General features: G+C 49.6%; 9 protein-coding genes across 9 annotated transcripts; 5 read left to right on the plus strand and 4 right to left on the minus strand.

The window, feature by feature from the left end:
• Positions 1-213: 213 nt before the first annotated feature.
• Positions 214-1,664, plus strand: M436DRAFT_71810 (uncharacterized protein; the record flags this gene model as incomplete). Its single annotated transcript, XM_013573254.1, has 3 exons — positions 214-808; positions 1,235-1,540; positions 1,600-1,664. 3 exons carry the CDS (start codon positions 214-216, stop codon positions 1,662-1,664), a joined length of 966 nt encoding a protein of 321 aa, XP_013428708.1.
• A 251-nt stretch (positions 1,665-1,915) lies between these two features.
• On the minus strand, positions 1,916-2,339 carry M436DRAFT_30802 (uncharacterized protein; the record flags this gene model as incomplete). The annotated part of the gene is made up of 2 exons (XM_013572918.1): positions 1,916-2,156; positions 2,212-2,339. Coding segments are annotated over 2 exons (369 nt in total), but the record flags the coding sequence as incomplete, so codon positions are not given.
• Positions 2,340-3,880: 1,541 nt separating this feature from the next.
• M436DRAFT_71812 (uncharacterized protein) lies at positions 3,881-5,265 on the plus strand (the record flags this gene model as incomplete). The annotated part of the gene is made up of 2 exons (XM_013573255.1): positions 3,881-3,887; positions 4,391-5,265. 2 exons carry the CDS (start codon positions 3,881-3,883, stop codon positions 5,263-5,265), a joined length of 882 nt encoding a protein of 293 aa, XP_013428709.1.
• A 433-nt stretch (positions 5,266-5,698) lies between these two features.
• Positions 5,699-6,082, plus strand: M436DRAFT_71813 (uncharacterized protein; the record flags this gene model as incomplete). Its single annotated transcript, XM_013573256.1, has 2 exons — positions 5,699-5,878; positions 5,939-6,082. The coding sequence occupies 2 exons, from the start codon at positions 5,699-5,701 to the stop codon at positions 6,080-6,082; spliced, it is 324 nt and encodes a 107-aa protein (XP_013428710.1).
• A 678-nt stretch (positions 6,083-6,760) lies between these two features.
• On the minus strand, positions 6,761-7,843 carry M436DRAFT_43616 (maleylacetate reductase; the record flags this gene model as incomplete). The annotated part of the gene is made up of 1 exon (XM_013572977.1): positions 6,761-7,843. One exon carries the CDS (start codon positions 7,841-7,843, stop codon positions 6,761-6,763), a length of 1,083 nt encoding a protein of 360 aa, XP_013428431.1.
• A 515-nt stretch (positions 7,844-8,358) lies between these two features.
• Positions 8,359-11,241, minus strand: M436DRAFT_71815 (uncharacterized protein; the record flags this gene model as incomplete). The annotated part of the gene is made up of 7 exons (XM_013573257.1): positions 8,359-8,386; positions 8,447-9,321; positions 9,370-9,448; positions 9,781-9,801; positions 9,851-9,996; positions 10,043-10,824; positions 10,878-11,241. The coding sequence occupies 7 exons, from the start codon at positions 11,239-11,241 to the stop codon at positions 8,359-8,361; spliced, it is 2,295 nt and encodes a 764-aa protein (XP_013428711.1).
• Positions 11,242-11,927: 686 nt separating this feature from the next.
• On the plus strand, positions 11,928-14,068 carry M436DRAFT_43662 (putative phenol monooxygenase; the record flags this gene model as incomplete). The annotated part of the gene is made up of 4 exons (XM_013572983.1): positions 11,928-12,059; positions 12,112-13,099; positions 13,156-13,635; positions 13,686-14,068. 4 exons carry the CDS (start codon positions 11,928-11,930, stop codon positions 14,066-14,068), a joined length of 1,983 nt encoding a protein of 660 aa, XP_013428437.1.
• Positions 14,069-14,766: 698 nt separating this feature from the next.
• M436DRAFT_44140 (uncharacterized protein) lies at positions 14,767-16,260 on the minus strand (the record flags this gene model as incomplete). Its single annotated transcript, XM_013573082.1, has 2 exons — positions 14,767-15,231; positions 15,298-16,260. The coding sequence occupies 2 exons, from the start codon at positions 16,258-16,260 to the stop codon at positions 14,767-14,769; spliced, it is 1,428 nt and encodes a 475-aa protein (XP_013428536.1).
• Positions 16,261-17,818: 1,558 nt separating this feature from the next.
• On the plus strand, positions 17,819-19,328 carry M436DRAFT_62778 (uncharacterized protein; the record flags this gene model as incomplete). The annotated part of the gene is made up of 4 exons (XM_013573194.1): positions 17,819-18,172; positions 18,481-18,570; positions 18,627-19,127; positions 19,242-19,328. 4 exons carry the CDS (start codon positions 17,819-17,821, stop codon positions 19,326-19,328), a joined length of 1,032 nt encoding a protein of 343 aa, XP_013428648.1.
• Positions 19,329-19,435: the final 107 nt, after the last annotated feature.

Raw genomic sequence — 19,435 nt, forward strand, 5'->3', positions numbered from 1 at the left:
CTACGCGGCACCGCATTCTTGCTTTGTGAGCAGGAATACCCAAACTCTCTGGGCACGGACACTCCCCCAGAGGGCCATCATGAACAGTTATTTCTCTCTTGAATCACCCTATCGTTGATTCTCAGCTGTACCTCTTCCTGCTCTGTCCTGCTTTCTCACGGAACGAAATCGCCGATTTCACACCAACTGCTCGAACACTGCTGGCAAGCCACAATGCCGTCTAATCTCCACAACGAGGTTGAAGCTCTATCAATTGATCGCTCTTCTGGGTTTCGTCAAAAGCTCGTGGATGGTATAGAGGACTTACTGCTGGTGCTGGCCGAGGACGGTCGCGTCCTGTATGCTTCGCCAAAAAGCTACTCGCTGCTTCAAATCAAGCCCGAAACTCTTGTTGGAAAATACATCAGCACATATATGAATGTCGACGATATCCCAGTATTCCTGATCGAATGGAAGGACAACATGGCATCGGGAAACTCTTGGAGAAGCCACCATCGACTACGACGCAACGACGATTCTTACAAACCTTTTGAATCGACTTTCAAACCATATACCAATGTTTCCGTGGACGACAAGACTGGCTCAAGAATAAGCACAAAGATGTGCTTGATGACTTCACGGCCTTATCAGATTAGCAGCACATCTTTGATGGACTCGTTTCTCGAACACTACATCACAAACATTCGCCTATCAAATCAAGTGGCACGGTTAAAAGGAGAAGCCGAACACTTCTATCGAGACACGATTTCTACGCCGACGCCATGTAACCAGGATCCCGACACCACGGCTCAATATGCGATCTCTAGGAGTGAGACGAGGACGGCGGCTACAGCAGTAAGTATCTTCTGAAATTTCATCCAGTACAGCCTCCCCGTGTGCAGAGATATGTCACGCGGACGCTACGGAGATGCACAGTTTCGTTAGCGATGAGGGAGTATCCATAAAGAGTCGTGATGTTGTCGGCTCCTTGTGGACTTCACGATCGTCTAGTAAGAACTATGCGTTTCTATAGCACTAGTCGCACTCGCGTATTGTCGTGAGAGCGAGGTGAGAGCGGCAGAATAGCACATGGGGAGGAAGAAAGACTTCGAATGTCGAATGGGGGTCTCGGTGGAAGCCACTACCTTCCAAACAAAATCCCGAGATCAAAGAATTTCGATACAAATATCCTCGCACATATACAACAAAACATTGACAAACTAACGAGAAAAACCAAAAAAACAGCAATCAATAGAGGCATCACCGCCAGCACCCCTTTCCACCTCCGAATCCGCCGTTTCCCGCAAAAGAAGTCTTTCCGAATCAACAACATCCACAAAACCTCAAGTGGATTCGGTAATGGGCGACATGGGCATCGAAATCATCCCATCGCGTTTGCAGACCATGGAAGAGACTGGCGCCTGGACACCCAAGCCACGCACGAAAAAGAAGAAACCTGATCTCGAGCAAGAGTTTTTGTGCAAAGAGTGCGGTACGACTGATTCTCCGGAGTGGCGGAAGGGCCCCCATGGCCTGAAGACGCTGTGTAATGCTTGCGGATGTGAGTACCTTTTGATCTTGAAACCGCGAGTGTCAAGTTCTGATCATCTGGTTGTTTAGTACGTTGGTCCAAGACGCAGAAGAGACCTACTTCATTGCAAAACGAGGCTGGCTCATCGCAATGACTGCTGGTGGAGTTGATGTTCTGGAGGAGAAGTGCAGGCATTACTCCACAGATCATATCTCACACAAAAGGTACAATTCCGCGCTGTTTCTACAAGCGAAACCGCATATCGGCGAATGAGATAATAGAACTTGATGGAACCAGCCATACTGTTATTATTAAATCCTCTGTAACAAATATAAAGCCCAGAGGTCGTAAAGAGAAGATGTTGCTCCCTGAGCATAGTGCTATCCGATTCAGTCATTCCATTCCATAGAATCGCCGTAATGCAGTTTCTGCCTCGGTAAAGTCCTGCCTGGCTTGGTCTAATAGCGTCCTTGTCGAATTGCATAGCGTTGTTATTGAACTCGCATCAGCTTGGAATGTATCGGCTACCGCTGTCATTTGCTCGATCCGAGCACAGATGGACTCGACTTTGTAAATGCCTAGTGTTGCACTTGGGCCTCTGAGGAATTGGGCTTTGCTCCGTAATTGCTTGATATCTTGGTCGTCTCTGTTTAACGTTAGGTCAATCTCATGAGAGTAGGTGAACGTTCGTGTTGACTGACAAGCATGCATCCATTTCTGCAAAGGTCCGTTGAGCAAGAGTAAAGTAGTCGCAGACCAGTGAGCGGGAAAAGTATTGTTCGTCTTCGTCATCCAGTTCCAGGATATCGCTGAATATGGTCACGTTGATGGCATAGTCGAGTTCTGGCAGTTTTGAGATTTGATATGTTCGGCCCTGAGACATGTGAACGTCAACGAATGAGCTCTGCGGCAGTCTTTGGCAATGGCACTTACACCAGTAGCTGTCGACTGAAAGGCATGTGACATTGAAGCGTGCTGCAGCATTGTGAAGGGCTCTTGTCGAGGGTGAAAAGACAAGATTGGTATGATGGACGAACAGTATTGAGAGATCAACTTCCTCAAGCAAATGTGAGAACAGCCACCTTGGAAGCGGGGGGCACCCAAGAGAGTAAATACTAGAAGCATTCAAAAGCGAAGGCTAAAACGCAATGCATTGGCGGAGACGCATGCACGTTGTCAATTAGACGCTCGGATTGCCTAGCCGTCTAAACATGTCCACCTGCATATCATCAAGCGATCGGCATGTTTGGCAGGCATCTTGACTCGGATTGATGACAAGACAAAGTGTCAGCCCCCACTGACCTGTTCTTTCCGACCAACTCTGGAGCTCACAACCAGCATTTGTTGCGAGGGACTGCCTTCACTGAATTCAAGAGGGCGAGGCCTACGACACCCAAGCATAGACACAAAAGCTTCTTCCAACAAGGCGCGTCGGCGCGAGATACGGACAATACTCGCGGGGATGACGTCGATTTCGCCGACAAGGGGGCTTCTGATGTTTGGGCGATTTTGGGAACAGGCCGGCAGATGTTTCCCAAAGGAGTTCGCGCGCAGTTTCTTTTTGTTGCAACGTCAAAAAGTCAGAGCCAAAAAAAAATGCTGGGGGAAGACCGTTGTCTGTCACACAATGTTCCAGTGAAATTCTAGAGTGCTCTTATAGAGGGCACGTACGCACACACGGCTGGTATATGCAGCCTAGATGCAGCGAATACATTTGTGTGTTAGATGTACAATGTCTACGTACCGCGCGTTATAGTGCTGTAGGAAGGCAGTCTATGCTAAGGCCGTTTGGGAGTGCAAAGTTGCAAAGCCCGTGGTTTGAACCCTCGGGATTTGACTTCAAGTCTATGCACATCCATATCAAGGAAGCCAAGGGATTGTGTGGGCTGACCAGTGAGCATCCTTGTAGAAGGTCAAGATCGACTCAGATGGGGTTTCGGATAGCATATTACGATGTTCGCAAGGGATCGAAAGGTGGTGGTCAGCTCGGTGCGACTTCCGCTGCGGATACGGAAAGACGACCGTCGGCGGAGCTGCGGCTCCCGTAGGCGAGCAGGCCCTAGGTGCTATCGAGTCAATGATATAGTGAATAGAGTGGCAGGAACCCAGCCCTCGTGAGTGCGCAGAGCCGATGCTGACTGTACGTTGAAGAGTCACTGCAAAGTTGAAGTCATGGTTCAGATTCGGAGAGGAAGGATTGCGAGTCGTGAGGAAGACAGCAAGAGCTCGCAAGCGAGCGAACGTCGGCGGGATCGGGTGCTCTAACGACTCACTGACAGGTGCACACGTGGGCATGGATGATCTTAAGGAGGGGTTCGGTCCGCGCACACTTTATCATGAAAATTACAAAGCGAAACCGGACACGTCAAGATGGCAGGTACACGAAGATCGAGAGATTTTTGGACGATGGCTCTTGCGGATCGACTGGAACTGCAGGGGCAGAGAAGCAACGCGTTGACTTGCACTTGGTCGATAAGAAACGCCTTCTTGTGATGAATCAATATGGCTGCGTAACGCGTATCATTAGTTGTGTCTTCGGAAGCCGGCTGTGGCAGAGCGAAGATAGATGGAAGCCGGAACAATCGTCATTGTCCACAGTGTACCTGATACAGGCAGTCGATTGATTGCATAACGTATCCGACTCAGCGACATGGTAACCATCACGACATGATATTGAAACTGTTTGACGGGGTAAAGGCTACCTGCCTACCGACCAACTTGGAAGCTTTGACATAACACCCTTTTCTTGGCGAAATGATGCGTTTGCGCATGCAAAAGTTGGAAGCATTAATTCGTCAGAGAAACAACAACTCACACGACACACTACGCCATTCTCGACATCCCCAGATCTGACATCGTTGACATCCAAGACAATGGCAGACGTGCGCTCACTTCTGCGCGATGAGCGCGCATCGCGTCGCATCAACCACCCTCATGCAAACTACTCGGACTCTGGCAAACTGTCATGCGCCGTCTGCAATATCCAAGTCAAAACAGAATCGCTCTGGGAGAATCACATCAAGTCGCCTCAACATAATGCCCGACTAGAACATTTGCGCGCCAATCCTCCACCAGCGCCAGCCCAAGCTCGAAAGCGCAAGGCTGGAGAGGACCAAGACCAAGACAGAAAGAGAGTCAAGGCTGTGCCTGGAGGCTTTGTACCCGAGGGCTTCTTCGATCCAGCTGAAGAGGGCGAGGACGAGGACGAGCATGTAGACCAGGGAGAAGACCAAGACACAGCACCTGCTCCGTCAATACCAGACGCCCGCGTCGCAGAGTCACAGCCTGTCGCTTCTGGACTGCCCCCTGCGCCAGACGTGAACGAAGACGAATGGGCTGCCTTTGAGCGCGAAATGGCTGCCACACAAACCACCGCCCTCCCAATCATCAGCGCATCTGCCACGATATCTGCTGCTCCTGTCACAGCCGAAGAGCTGGCTGCCCAGGCTCGCGAGGAGCTGAGCGCACAACGAACAGCAAGAGAAGCAGAATTAGAAGCAGATACCGAAGATGCTGCAGTCGCCCTACAACAAGAGTTTGACGAAATGGACGAGTTGGACGAACGAGTCAGGCGCTTGCGAGAGAAGAGGGAGGCACTACGACTGTCCAAGCAGCACGACACGTTACCAGACGCTCCTGCTACTACAGTTGATGCTTTACAGCATGACACTACTTTTCAAAATAATGATGAAGAGGACGAAGACGAGGATGACGAGGATGATGATTTTGACGACTGGACCTTTGGCGCTAGGTAGGTAACAAGGCACTTTGCCCCCTTCTCTGATACCCGCAATGCTACCACCCACTGCCAATTTCTTATGACTTGCGCTTCCCTATCAGAATGTTCCATGTGATACTTGACGCTCGCAGAGGATACACTGCGGAATCCAATGTAGCTCGGTAGATCGCAACAAGAACGACCACGGATATCGAATACTATGGGCATCACAAAGCCCTGCAACTTACAGCACATACTATGAACACAACTACTCATAGAAGACAGAGGGCAACTTATGTCATCTCGTTCACCAAAAGAACAAAATCCAGTTCAAACAAAAAGTACCGATGATGTCATTGACTTTCCATACCAACACCTCCAGTGCTTCCTTCGTCTTCGAATACCTCTTTCTCAACCAACAATTCACTTCTGTCCCATCTATATCATTGTTCTCTCCAATCACCAGGACCATGACAAAATCCTGTACTCTTTGCTCCACACCCCGAGACATACTAATCCGCTGCCAAATCGACGACACCCAAAAATGGCATTTTGTCTGCCCAGGCTCGTGTTGGAAGTCTGTTTCTGGAGGCGTGGAAGATGCCAAAGGGTTTGAGGGCAAGTACCCACATTACAAGTATGGTGGTATGGTATGTTGAGGGTATCCCAAGAGGAAATTCCGGAGATGCATGCTAATGCGTGTTGAACAGTGGAAAGACAGAAGTGCAGATGGACCAATCAGTGCAAAGAAACCGAGAAAAGTAAAGGAGAGACAAAAGGAAGAGATGAAGAAGAGAGAGGAAGGAAAGGCTGAGAGTCAAGAAGAGGGGTCTGTTAAGGAAGACAGCGAGTAGCGACCTTTTCTGGATTTGGACCTGGACTTGGATGACTCTTTGCTACACGTCGAGCGGTAGCCACGTACTTACAGCAAAGGAAGTCGGAGAGTGAACTTTTCACTTCGACGACCGCTTCTGGACTGCTTGTCAGGACTGCTCACAGAGGCCCTTGACTTGTAACGTGGAAGCCTCTCTTTGCGACAATGATTAGCACGCAACTGGACGAGCATATATGCGATAGTGCAATGGCTCCTCCTACACTCCTCTCTCCCTCGAAGCCATAGAGCGCAATACTCGCTAGATAAAAGCACAGTGGCTTCTATATCAGGGATGGATCCAAGGAGAGTCTAGAGAGCACCACATCTCGGGGGATACGATCTAGTTCTCGAGACCATTGTGCATTTGAATAGCTGTAGCCGTTACGAACCTTTACACACAGGGAGGCCATGACTACTGGAACCTCCGAGACCATCGCTTCCTTGGATAACCCCACTGCTCAAAGGACGTCGGACTTGCTCTAGTCCTGCTTCACGCTTGCGAGATATTGTTACACGTCACGCTCAACAGCCATTTCCCTGAATGACACAGGCAGAAAATCACAACAAGAGCTCGTCACCAAGTTCATGCAGGTCGGGAGCCGACTCAAAGAGCAAATTACGACAAACAAGAGATATTCTTGACAACAGAAGCTACGAGTCAAACTCTCGCGGGCTCGCCAGCCCATGCCCTGCGAATCAACTCACGAATCCCATCTTGTTCCATCGGTCTCGGGTTGGCATACTGCAGGCTCATTGTAATCTCTGTAGCCTTGTCTATATCCTCTTCTCTCATACCAAAGTCTTTCAACGCACGAGAAACCTCGAGTTTTTCGAGCAGAACGTTTAGCCCTCTGATCGCATCACCTTCACTGCCAGGCAATACCGACGCAAGTTTCTCCATGGTGTCAGCGATGGCGGGTGCGTTATAAGCTACCGCGTGAGGGAGAACGATCGTGTGGGTTTCGGCGTGAGGCAAATCGAAAGAACCACCGAGGGTATGGCAAAGCTTGTGGTGTAATGCCATTGCGGAGGATCCAAGGCAGACGCCGCAAAGCCATGCAGCATGTTGAGCTCTCTCGCGGGCAGACCGATCGGTTGGATCCTGAACGATTTCCGGAAGTGCTTCTGCTAGCCCTTTGATACCTTCTAGAGCGAGCTTAGAGATGGCTGGTGTGGTGTTGACGGCGTACAGAGACTCGACCGCATGGGCCATTGCATTCACACCTGAGCACGAGCAAACAGCCGCTGGCAACGACATCGTGAGATCAACGTCATATATGACAAAGTCAGGTAGAATCTTTGGATCCGAGCGAGTGACTTTTCGACCATTGTCGGTTTCGCCAAGGATGGGTGTCATCTCGCTGCCAGAGTATGTTGTAGGTATGCAGATATGCTTGAGTCCAGTACGAATAGACAAAGCTTTGCCCAACCCAATGACAGAGCCTCCACCAATGGATACAATACAGTCGGCAGCTTGAGATTTGAGCCGTTCGAGTGCTTCTTCTGTGACAGGTTTGGGAGTATGCATCACTGCTGTATTCAGGATTGCGGCTGGAGTTGTTGAGGCATCGGTTAGAATCTTGGCCAGTAGTTGACCATGCGCAACTCCATTTCTTCCTTTCGAGGTGAGTATGAGTGGTGAGGAGTTGCCTAGTCTTTTGATTTCGTCAGGAAGTTTCGTGACACTTTTCGAGCCGAACAAGACTTTGTCAGGGTCGATGCTGGTCCCAGAAGCGTCCATGTCTAAACTCTGGCGACAGCCTCTGGCTTCTGAGATGTTTTATGCGCTGTGAGTGACTCGTGGAACGATAGTCACGAGCCTCTACGAGACAGGTGAGGTAGCTGAGTAAGGCATTGTGGGGTCGGATGCGTGAACCGGAACGCGGAAAACGTACTCGGACTTCCGATAAGACGGTCCGGGTGTCATCTTATCAAACACCTCCTCTATGTGCAAAAACATTGTTATGCGGACGGCTTTAGACATGCACAGTCTCTTCAGTGGATAGGGTGCATCATAAGAGAGTCGATATATCATGCGCTCTCTGTGGACTTTGCTATATTCTGGAAAGGACTGTGCATTTTGATAGCTTCTAGTTCCGCTCGTATGTTGTCGTGGGAGCGGAGTCAGAATGGAGTGGGAGTGACAGAATCTAGCACATGGGGAGGTTATGCAAGCAACAAGCAGATGTGTGTTCTTCACGGAAGTGAGTATTGATATGAAGTCCGCTAGTGGTCTGAATGATCATATCAGTCTCGTCAAGTCGTGGCACCGTCCCATTCGGTGCTGTTGACGGAGAAGGCGTTGTTCCAGCTGTCAATTGATCCCTGGAGATCTTCCAGCGACGATGAGAATCCAAAGTTGATCCAGTCGTTGGAATCTGTTGTGAAATCTTGGAGTATTGTAGGGTCGATCAACGACGCCATAAATGCTTCCGGGTCCTGAGCAAAGCCTGCGCTAGTGATATCGTTTGACAAAACGGAGGGCCCTTGATGAGTGCTACTGTCGGCGATAAGGCTTGTAGAAGCCATCGTAGATGAACCAGCCCTTGTGTCTTGCTTTTGTTGTGTGTAAACGACGGCAATCTCGAGTACCTCACTCAACAAGTCGGCGCTACGGCGAGCCACACTTGCTTCCTCCATGGACTTCAGGATATCTCGGCTTTTCTTGACATCAGCAAGGAGGATATCGTGCGCCACTGTACTGTGTCCGAGCATGACAACATACAGCACGATCATCCCGGCATACAAGGTATATGTCGAATTATACCACCACGTACGAAAGTAGTGTTTGTTCGCATATGCGTCGTACAGGACTTGTATAGTCTTGCGAGCGGCTTCGAGACATAGATCGATATGCTTCTGCCTCTCCAGCACAGTAGAAGTCGCAGGCTCGGATAGGAATGGACGATGCAGGATAACACGTGCATTGAGGTATCGCAACTGGAGAACCAGCTTCTGTTTTGCCGCCCATTCTGGTTCTCGAAAATCAACAACATCAAAATTGTGCCATGCCGGAAGACCGAGTTTCCATTGGTCGAGGAGCGTGTCTATGAAGAAAGCCGCTGTCGACTTTTGAGAAGCGCTGACTTCTTTGTGACAATGATATATATCTTTAGAGATGCGTCGCAGTATTACAGCGAAGTCGACCATTACATTGATCATAAAGATATTCGATCCCTCCAGATAAGCAGTGTTGGAGCCGGAGTTCGGACTCAAGGACTTATGAGCGGTAAGTAGATTTCTGATGAGCCATCCGAGCGGACTTACCTTTATTTGAGGTAATGGTATGGAGTATTTTCGTGGCTTGCCGAGACTGTCGAAGCGTCCCGCAGAGCAGCACATATCGCTAGAATTAGCAAGTTAGTCACGATCACTTATGGGAGCCGCTTCCTCTCCGTGTGCAAAGATATGTCACGCGGATGCTGTAGAAATGCAAGGTTCCTTTAGTGAATGGGAAGTGTTCGTAGAAGGGTTGCGAGGTTGTCGGCTCTCCTCGGACTTTAATACCATTCACAAGCCAGCTATGGAAATGCACAGCTCTCTGAGTGGATATGAAGTACCCACTGAGAGTCGTAAACTTGTCCGCCCTCTCTGGGTCTCGTCACCTTTTCGAAGGAGCTGTGCATCTCTATAGCCATCTGCATGACATGACTCTGCACACGCGGAGGTTGTACTTACATTTCATGAGAGTATATACACCTGGGAACCTTTAGCCGAATTTGAACAATGCAGAGGAGCACAAACTCACCACCAAGTTCTTCGTGCAGCCTTGCAGGCTTCGATTGAATTAGACATCGACTCAGAGGGCAGACCGATGGCAAGCGCAGTCCGAACAGCCATACCACAATACATATAGCAAGCATGTGGTTTTAGCGAGTTTTGACAATATAAAGACTGTGGACATTAGCGGTGTGTTGATTCGAGAGCTCAACAGACCTACCATCAACAAAAGCGTTTGAGCACTTTCCAGAGAGCATGCTTCAAACACATCACCAAGTAGGCTTCGCGACTTGCGAAAATAGTGCCTTGACAAGCTTTGTAGTGGAGCCTTTCCAGGATCTTGAGAATCTTTCCTGCCCTGCAGCACCGCTTCAATCTCGTGATGGAACTCGTCCTTCACATCCGATCCAGCTACCAGTGCTCCAACAGCAATGATGATGTTGTATAGAGACAAGAAGTGTCTCAGTCGAGATTGACGATTGTCATGCTGTACGACAGGTTCCTCACACATGCGATTGAGTTTGTCAGTGTCGATCATGGGATGCAAGTGATGCAAATTTTGCATGTAGCTGCGGACGAGAACCTTCTCAAGGCGTTTCTCAGAAATCCGCAGCTTCGTTGCTGGCGAGTTACTGCTTGAGCTACCGTCACTTGATTGAAGACCATTGGGCAAAGAACGTAGAGCAGATGGTCGACTTCTAGGAGGAGATGTTTGAGGTGGCGACTTGTCTCTGGATGGTGCCAACAGATCATCTTCGTTTGCAAGTAGATTGACAAGAGACATCCTTTCGGATGGAGAGCGGCCACTCTGACCAAGGTTCATTGCTGGCTGACTTAGGCGACCAGGAGTTGGAATTCGTCCGGAGAGGCTATGCTGCCGCGCATGAGAGAACAGCTGATTGAGCAGCACATAGTTGGAGGAAGTGCCGTAAAATTCCGTTCCCTGAGTTCGTTCATTCACATCGCCAACCACGTCACGATCATTGGAAGTTATAGTAACTTCTACGATGATCAGATTCCGCGTGTGAATGCTAGCCTAATGAGAAATGACATACCTGAGCGTATGGAATCAATGTTGAGCTCGGAGGCCATGTCGCGCCTGGTAACATCATTGGGTACGTCTTCAGTGACGCCTCGGACAGTGATTGATCCAGTATCAGGCGATATTGCGGATCCAGGGGTGGCTTGCAATTGTGTATCATCCTGCTCGAGACTCCCTTCAGGTTGGTCACCGTTCCTCTTTCTTCGCTTCCTTCTCTCTTCTCCGTAAACGCACGACGCACTGGCTCGCACACATGATGAACAAGGTTGCTGCTGATTGCACCTTCCTTTCTTGATCCGACATCGTTGACAAGCATGAGACGCACGAGGTAGATTACGAGGGCCTAAAGGGCGAGTAACCGGAGACCCGTCTTCCATGTTGCCTTCTATATCTTCGCACACATGGATGCCAGATGGAGTTGTTCGATATCTATGTATCGCGGAGAGGGCAATTCAGACGCGTCTGAACCCCCGGAAGATTGGTGTGTGCACGGACCCTATATTGCCGACTTGCACAGTGACTCGCAAACTCATAGTTCCAAACTCATAGTCTCCTATACTCCTCTCTTCCGCGAAAGGTCAGAGCGCAATGCTTGCCATAAAAAGGCACAGGGATAATTAAACTAGAGACGTTACCGAAGAGAGCCTAGAGCACACAAGTCCTCAATGGACACTATTCGATTATCGAAAGTACTGTGCATTTCCACAGCTGTTACGCGTGACGAAATGTAGCTCACGGGGAGATTAGATGGCATGTGAAGCAAGCTTCAGACCCTCGAGGTAGTCTCTCCAACTATTAGGTGTTGCTTGCCTCGTCGTGCGTTTGCCGCCGGACGAGGAGAGCATCCCGCGCGGAAGTTAGGAAAATCGGCTCAACTCCGCAACCCCTCCTGCTTCCGGCTCGGGACAATTGGGGCTAAGTCGTTGTTGTTGGAGTCTTCTTGAGTTCCTGGTCGTCGACACAATCGAGATAGACGATATTAACACTTTGGATTGAGCTCACGACTTCATTACTCTTGTCTCGGTCTTTGTAAACCAAAACCTTACTGCATCATAATTTCGCCATGCCCGTCTTCGAAGAGACCGCTGATGCGCGTCGGGATTTGAGGATTCTACCATCGCGAGCTTTACCACTGCCACGCTTATTGCCCAAGGCATCCTCGTCTGATGATGAGCGTGAAGTAGTGGTTATCGGCGTGAGTATTCTAGGCTCAGGTCCGATACCATGATACTGATCAATCACATTAGGCCGGACCAAGTGGCCTCTTTCTCACTCTCTTACTTGCTAGATATGGAATCACAGGATCTTCGTTACTCTGCTTGGATTCCAAACCTGGCACCTTGAAAGCAGGACAAGCAGATGGTCTCCAGCCTCGCACACTTGAAGTCTTTCAAAGTCTCGGAATAGCCTCGGAGATCATCGCCGAAGGATGTCACATGGAAGAAGTGGCTTTCTGGAACCTTTCAGCGGACGACAAAAGTCGTATCGAGCGGACATCTTTTGTGCCCGATGTCAATGTTCCCGCACGCTTTCCGTTTGAGGTCACCATCCATCAAGGACGTATCGAAAGAATTCTCCAGGAGAATTTGAGTGTTTATGCGCCCGAGGACACGATTCGAAGATCTCATCACTTTGTGAACTATACAGTCGATACCGTAAACCATCCAGAATATCCTGTTCAGGTCAACTATGAGCATGAACTCGAGGACGGAAGCCGTGTGCCAGGTTCTGTGCGTACAAAGTACTTGGTAGGCGGCGATGGTGCACATTCAAGGGTCAGAAAGTCTATGGGACTGTCACTGGAAGGAGAAACATCTGATCACATCTGGGGTGTTTGCGATTTTGTCGCCGACACAGACTTCCCGGACATTCGCAATCGTTCTGCGGTACATTCTGAAGCAGGCTCGATCATGGTCATTCCCAGAGAGCAGATTGCTACGGGTGAATACCTTACTCGTCTCTATGTCCAGGTGCCCGGCGACGTCGATGCAAAGACAGACCGTACGACAACACCTGAGGACGAAAAGAAGAACTCAAGCAAGAAGAAGCGTGCTGAGGTCACGCTGGAATACATATTCCAGCAAGCAAACGCCGTTTTTGCACCGTATAAGATCAATATCAAAGAGGGCACTGTTCCAGATTGGTACGCTGCATACCAGATTGGTCAGAGGATGGCCCCAAAGTTCTCTTCGAGGACGCCAGATGGCGTAGACAGAATCTTCATTGTTGGCGATGGTATGTGAAGAAATCACACATTTCAGAATAGGAAGGAGATACTGACCACATCCCAGCATGTCACACACACAGCCCAAAAGCAGGTCAAGGCATGAACGTCAGCATGATGGACAGTTATAACCTATCCTGGAAACTAGCACATTCAATCCTTGGCTTGACACCCAGATCCGCCGACTATAGTACAGATCCGGTTTTGGAGACCTTTGAAGAGGAGCGTGTTGACACTGCCCGCCAACTCATCGAGTTTGACACCAAGTTCTCGCACATGTTTTCTGGCAAAATCGGTTCAGGCGACTCTGACACAGCGGGACTTACCCATGACGAGTTCTTGAAAGTGTTCCGTGACGGAAGCGGATTTACTAGTGGTTGTGGTCTCGAATACAAGTCTAGCAAGCTTGTTCGGGCAGCTCAAAATTCTGAGAAGCTGATTGTCTCAACCGGAGATCCACTCTATGGTGCCCTCACGCCGGGTAGAAGAGTACTGAATGTTGAGCTGAAGCGCTATGCTGATAATACTACTCGTCAGCTACATGATGGTAAGAAGACAACTACACCGTATCCGATCAACTAAGCTGATCTGTCACAGAACTACCATCAAGTGGACGATACCGCATCCTTGTGCTCACCAGCACGGACCTGCTGGATTCCAGCGGCCAGTCTCAAAAAGCACTACAAGCATGTGCCAGTATCGTGAACAGCCATCCTGCTGGTTCAACGGACCTTGTGGTCTTGCATCCCATCAAAGAAAGATTTGAATGGACGCAGATTCCATCAGAGGTCAAGAAACTCGCAGAAATGAGAACCTACGGACTGGCGAAGAAAGAAGACGCTTATGATATTTATGGCATCGTAAAGGAAGAAGGAGCTATCGCTATTGTCCGACCCGATGGATATGTTGGAATTCTCTGCCGCTTATCTGCGCCCGAGGTCGCTAAGAGTTATCTTAGAGATTGTCTGGTCAAGATTTGAGATGATGGCAAGACTCCGCTGGGCAAGCCTTTTATGTACACAGCTAGATTCAGCGCGTACAACGGGCCGAATCAAGTCAAATTGTAGTCTTTTACGACTCGGTTTCACCTATATTCACGAGTGACACACACATTCGAGACTAAGTACGATCACATCCTCGGACCCGAGGTTACCCCATTCGATCAGCCTCAAGAACCCTTGCCTCCTTGTGCTACAATACGCAACCACACATGACCTGGATGTTTACAATCCTTCTGAACTTGTTTTCCCATCGACTGCTTTACCCTTTGATGGCTTTGGCTTTCGTGCCTTTTCTGTCGCTCGTCTCCCTGTTCATCACCAGATAATAACACCCCTTCAAACTCTGTTGACATGAGTATGTATACAACTCCGTGGCAAATTATACATCGAACACAATGCAAGCGAGTTTGATTGCCCAGTCGACTGGCTTCTGCAATGCCCCGACACTTGATCACTCAACCCACACTATCGCTTCCTGTTATCCTTGTACATCTTCATTCTTGAGGTTCTGTGGCCGGACTTACCATCATTTCCTTGTAAACAGGGAGGACAGGTCTTGCGGCCGGACTTTGCGAGTGGATGTGGTACAGGATCTTGCTCGCGACTGTGTTCTCAGCGTTCAGTTTTTTGAGTCAAGGCTGCTCGTCATTACAAAGCTCGGGTGAGAGGTTCCTCTCTCAGACCGGAGGGGCAATAGCCGGAGCGTAGACGTCTCTCTGCCCCTCCGCCTCGAAACTCTGCACTTTCGCGTCCACCAGCGACGATGCCTCCTCTTCAACCACCTCATCCTCCTTGCCCTTCTCCGCCTTCAATATGAGTTGTCGTCTCTCCTCTTCTGCAGCCAGATGCTCTCTTTCCGCAACCTTGCAGCGATGATTCAACGCCACGATTGCCAATGGCAAAAACACAACTTCCCACGTGAATAGTATCGGCAAAGCTTGATACAGTCTATCCACTGCACCTCCCGACCAGATCTGTATCAGCACTTGCCAGACCTCATGAGCGGGAAGGACATAGCCCCATCGATAGAAGGCAGGCGCGAGTTCGAAGGGCCAGATTGTGGAGGTCACGTTGAGGATTACCCAGGTCAAGACGAAGAAAGGAAGGAATGTCATGGGTATGAAACCGGTTGCTACGTCGATCTGTGAAGGTTGGAAGTGTAAGCGGTGAAAGTAAAAGGTGACAGAGGAGGGGATAAGGAGACGTACGACGATAAAGTTGATGTGCATAAACAACCAGATTATCACCCAAGTGCAGAAGAACTGGCCTGCGCCTACAGACCAGGTCTCGCGGAAAGCCCAGACGTAGCCAGCCCAGCAGAGCGAGCCGATGAATGTGTATGATAGACTAAGCACTAAGCGTATAATGCCATTGTTGAGGACTGGTAGGTGCGAGTATAGTTTGAACTCTGCACTGACGCCGTTGATGGCCATAAGGAAGAAAAACTGTAGAATGATCGGCAAAACCATAGCCACGGTGTTGTACAATACTCTTGTTCCTTGTGTCGTAGGCATGATATTGATTTCCCCTGCTTGAATCGGATCGAGGAAAACTTGGAGAGCAGCAGGGTCGTTTTTGTTTAGTGTCTGTAGGGCACCGGTGCCGTTCATGTGGTTGTATGCAATGCGGGCGACTGCCATGAGCTGCGACATGCTAGACTTGATGGTGCCGTCTTCCATAGCTGGGTATCGGACCTCGTTCCAGACATAGGTAAGTGTGTTGGTCGAATCGTACGCGGCTGCAGCGTCTCCACCCTCGAGAGCAGCTGCGAGGCGCTCTGATGCTCCAGCGTGAGAGAAAACAGCAGCCCAATGTTCTCCCTTCCTGACAGATCGGACAATATCCTCCACCGCAGGGTATTTGGTAGTATTCTCGATGTCGAAAGTGGGGAAGGTGTCAGCTTTGAGCTGTGTGATGGCACCCTGTAGACTCTTTCCAATGACGCCACCATCGTAGTCGACTGTGAGGATATGTAGATTGTGCACTCTGTGTTCGGATTTGAACAGGGAGCCGAATAGATATGACATGTTCATAAGGAACAAGATCTGCAGTAGCATCGCCGAGGCGATGGCTGCGATCATAAAAGGCTTCTTTCTGCCATTCCAGAACGGGTCTCTGTGTCCGACACGATGAGAAGATGTCTCTGGTAGAAACAGACTGACGAAGCCCATTGTGATATACGACAGGTATGCTCGAGAGTGTCCAAAGAGATGGGAAATGTATCGAGACGGTCAGTGGTGATTATTGATCTGAGCTTCAGGAAATGGCGTTGGAAAGAGGTGGCGTGAAGTGTAGATGACCAGAAACAGAGGAAAACCTACAGCATGACAACAATCCTACCTGTAAATATAGAATCTCACGCCTCCGATTCAAGAACGATATTTTGGTATTCTGACACAATATCGGATGGTCGGAGGTTCAACAGTTCCAGGTTGCAAAATCAAGTCGGACCAGCGTCAGAGAAAGCATCGCGAACAAGTGGTCCCGAGTCGGCCTTCGAAGCTCCGATGTGGAGAGCCAGCTTTTAGGGCTTCGGTGACGTGTTCCGAGACCTTTCCCTCCTGCTTCGTCTCGGATTCGGAGCCAGACGCGTCCGCTCATGGTCTCGATCACGACAAGTGATAATTTGCGATGATGAAGCTGTCGGCGGTTGTCCAGCTTGAGCAGCTGGTGGGATCTGAAGTACTCCGTATCAGTGCTATCGGAGATGCACATGTGCCGTGATCGTCGGAGATCCTGGCGACAAAGGTTGTGCGCGTATCCATCGCGTTTCGCGTTGTCTTGTCGTTGTACATCGACCCGTTCATTGAAGAATAGCTCTTCTATTTATGCCTGACGCTTCGGACTCCGGCGGGGTGGTCTGGAGCTCGCAATCTGTGCTTGAAGCTCGATTCCTTGTTCTGTGTTGGCAGAAGCAACAGGGTGCTGGTATCATCCTGTCACTGACAATGTACAGAGTCAGATTCGGACGCGATAATGTTATTGATGCACACTCAAGATGAGATGAGAACTATCCCAGGGGAAGAGACCAATGGTATTTTGGTGGTGTTTATGTGTGGCTTTGCGCATACCTATGCTGTAGCCTGTCACGTTCGGCTTTTCTCAGTGATGCATCAACATTGGAAGCTACGAAGACGCCTGTCGTAAGCCTCATGAGCACTAAACCACACCCACGCAGTGAATACCATGTTAGGATTGGAACGCACATCAAGCCGCAAGTAAGGTCACACAAGATGCAGGTGCGGTTGATGCAGCTTTCCTTGCTTGCCATTTTACGCGCCGCAATCTGGCGCTTCACATAACAACGTCCCCCTCACCTACGTTCTTCTCAATCCCTCCGACCAACTTCGTCGACACGATCGCAAGTCTCGCCGCTCTCGGTTTCGTTTTGGAAGGATGTCTCATCTTACTCTCGAAGGCCTGCCACCTGAAATCCTTCTGCAAATATGCGAACTAGTTAACGATTCTCACCCGGCGAGCGTTCGTAGCTCCTCGGAGACGAGCAAGAAAGTAAGAAGTATTGCCAATAAGGTCATCTTTCGTAATGTCATCCTCCCAATACACACTCCCATGAGCGTCAAGGACGATGTGCAACAACTCTCTGATGCTTTGGGACTTATCTCTGCCCTTGGTTACATACGCTCATTGAGGGTCTGTCTTGCTTTGGAACACCCGAGTGCTGGACGAAAAGCTCACCATGGAGCCTCATTCGGTGTTTGAGGCGACAAGATGCTTGGCAAAAGCAGACCGTTGAATGATCATGATTGGGTATCGCTCGCGGATCTATTGAAACGATGCTCTGCTCTGTCGGACCTACTCTTCGAGCTCAGAGACCAACTTCCGCCTTGTGTGCTTCACGCGTTACACGAATACCACCCTCGCTGCCGCGTACACATGAGAGCTTTCAATGTCAGAAGTCTGTTGACGTCCGAGCCAGATATGCATGAACTAGCCATTGCATCTTCGCCATGCTTGCACAGCATCTGGTTCTCGTACATGATACAGGAGGAAGATGCCTACGCTAGTCGATCTCAACGAGTCATTCAGCAGGTGATTGCGGATTTAGCACCAAACGTTGAAGATGTACGTTTCTGGCGAACCAGATATTCCTCTCCTGGAGAGCTGGGGTGGCAAGACACCAGGCTACCGATGGAGAAGAATAGTCGTAATCGATCCACACGCTCGAGGCATCTTGAAGTGAAAGCCACAAGCTGCCACAACTTCGTCCTGACCAGGCAAGATTTACAGAGCTGGAACACACACGCCCACTTCTCTCACCTGCATACTCTGATTCTGAAATCGGAGCTCGACATAGAGGCTCTGCGATGGCTGATTGAATGTGATTTTGCTTCTTTAAAACTTCTGAGCTTCCAGCCGTATTCCACTCATAGCCTGAGAGGCTCCCACATCATTACCGCACTCGCAAAAACTTTCGTCGCGAGTCTACCACCACTCTCGGAGCTTACTATCAAGTACAGATGGTTCGTCGACATGATGGAAGCAGTCTACCAAAGGCATGGTGATAGTCTTCACACAGCTACCGCAGACAGACAAGCTCATGCCCGATGAAGCAGCTCATATGCTCAAAGAGATGAAAGATCAGTGCCCACTACTTACAGATCTTGCAATAACTATCGTGAAAGATCAAGGTAGCCGCGCCGAGGTGGCTGTATACAAGGCTCTCACTGCGTTCCCGTGCCTTCGCAACCTTACGATAGGGTTTCGGACCAGATACTACCTCTTGGAGCGGGAGCAGGGTCGAATGCCACCCTACGACCGCTTCGATTCAAAGCGCTCGGGTCGTTATGGTGATATGAGGAGAACCTTTATCGACTCAGCCATTGACGAGGGCTTTGCAAATGCCGTGTTTCATCTCGTATCGCCCCCTGACCGTCTTCGCCGTCTAGATGAGCTCAGATTGCTAAGCGAACCGAGATACCCCGATCCTCCCAAGATGCAGATATACGATGTCTTCAAGTGGATATGTCGGTCTTGGAGCGTAAAGCTTGGAGTCCGAGATGATAGACCCAATGAGATGGTAATAAGAGAACTCGGAGCAGAAGAAAGGAAAAGGAAAGGTTATCCAAGACAACTGGATGTTCCTGTCGAGGAGATTTTCAGAAGGATATGGCCTAAAGATAGTGGGGACTAGTTTGATGACTGGTACGGTTTCTTGGATCTTGACGACGCCGATGTCGAGATGATCAGAAAGAGTGGTTGGAAGATCGGTTCTGAGTAGACTTCTTCCTTATGTCGTTGTACGCTCGCGTCACAGACTTCACTGCACGAAGACTTTTTTTCGGATCTCGCCCAAACGAGCGTAATGATTCCAGTGTCGTCATATCA

The sequence above is a fragment of the Aureobasidium namibiae genome, assembly GCF_000721765.1.
Source record: "Aureobasidium namibiae CBS 147.97 unplaced genomic scaffold scaffold_6, whole genome shotgun sequence".
Taxonomy (NCBI): domain Eukaryota; kingdom Fungi; phylum Ascomycota; class Dothideomycetes; order Dothideales; family Saccotheciaceae; genus Aureobasidium; species Aureobasidium namibiae.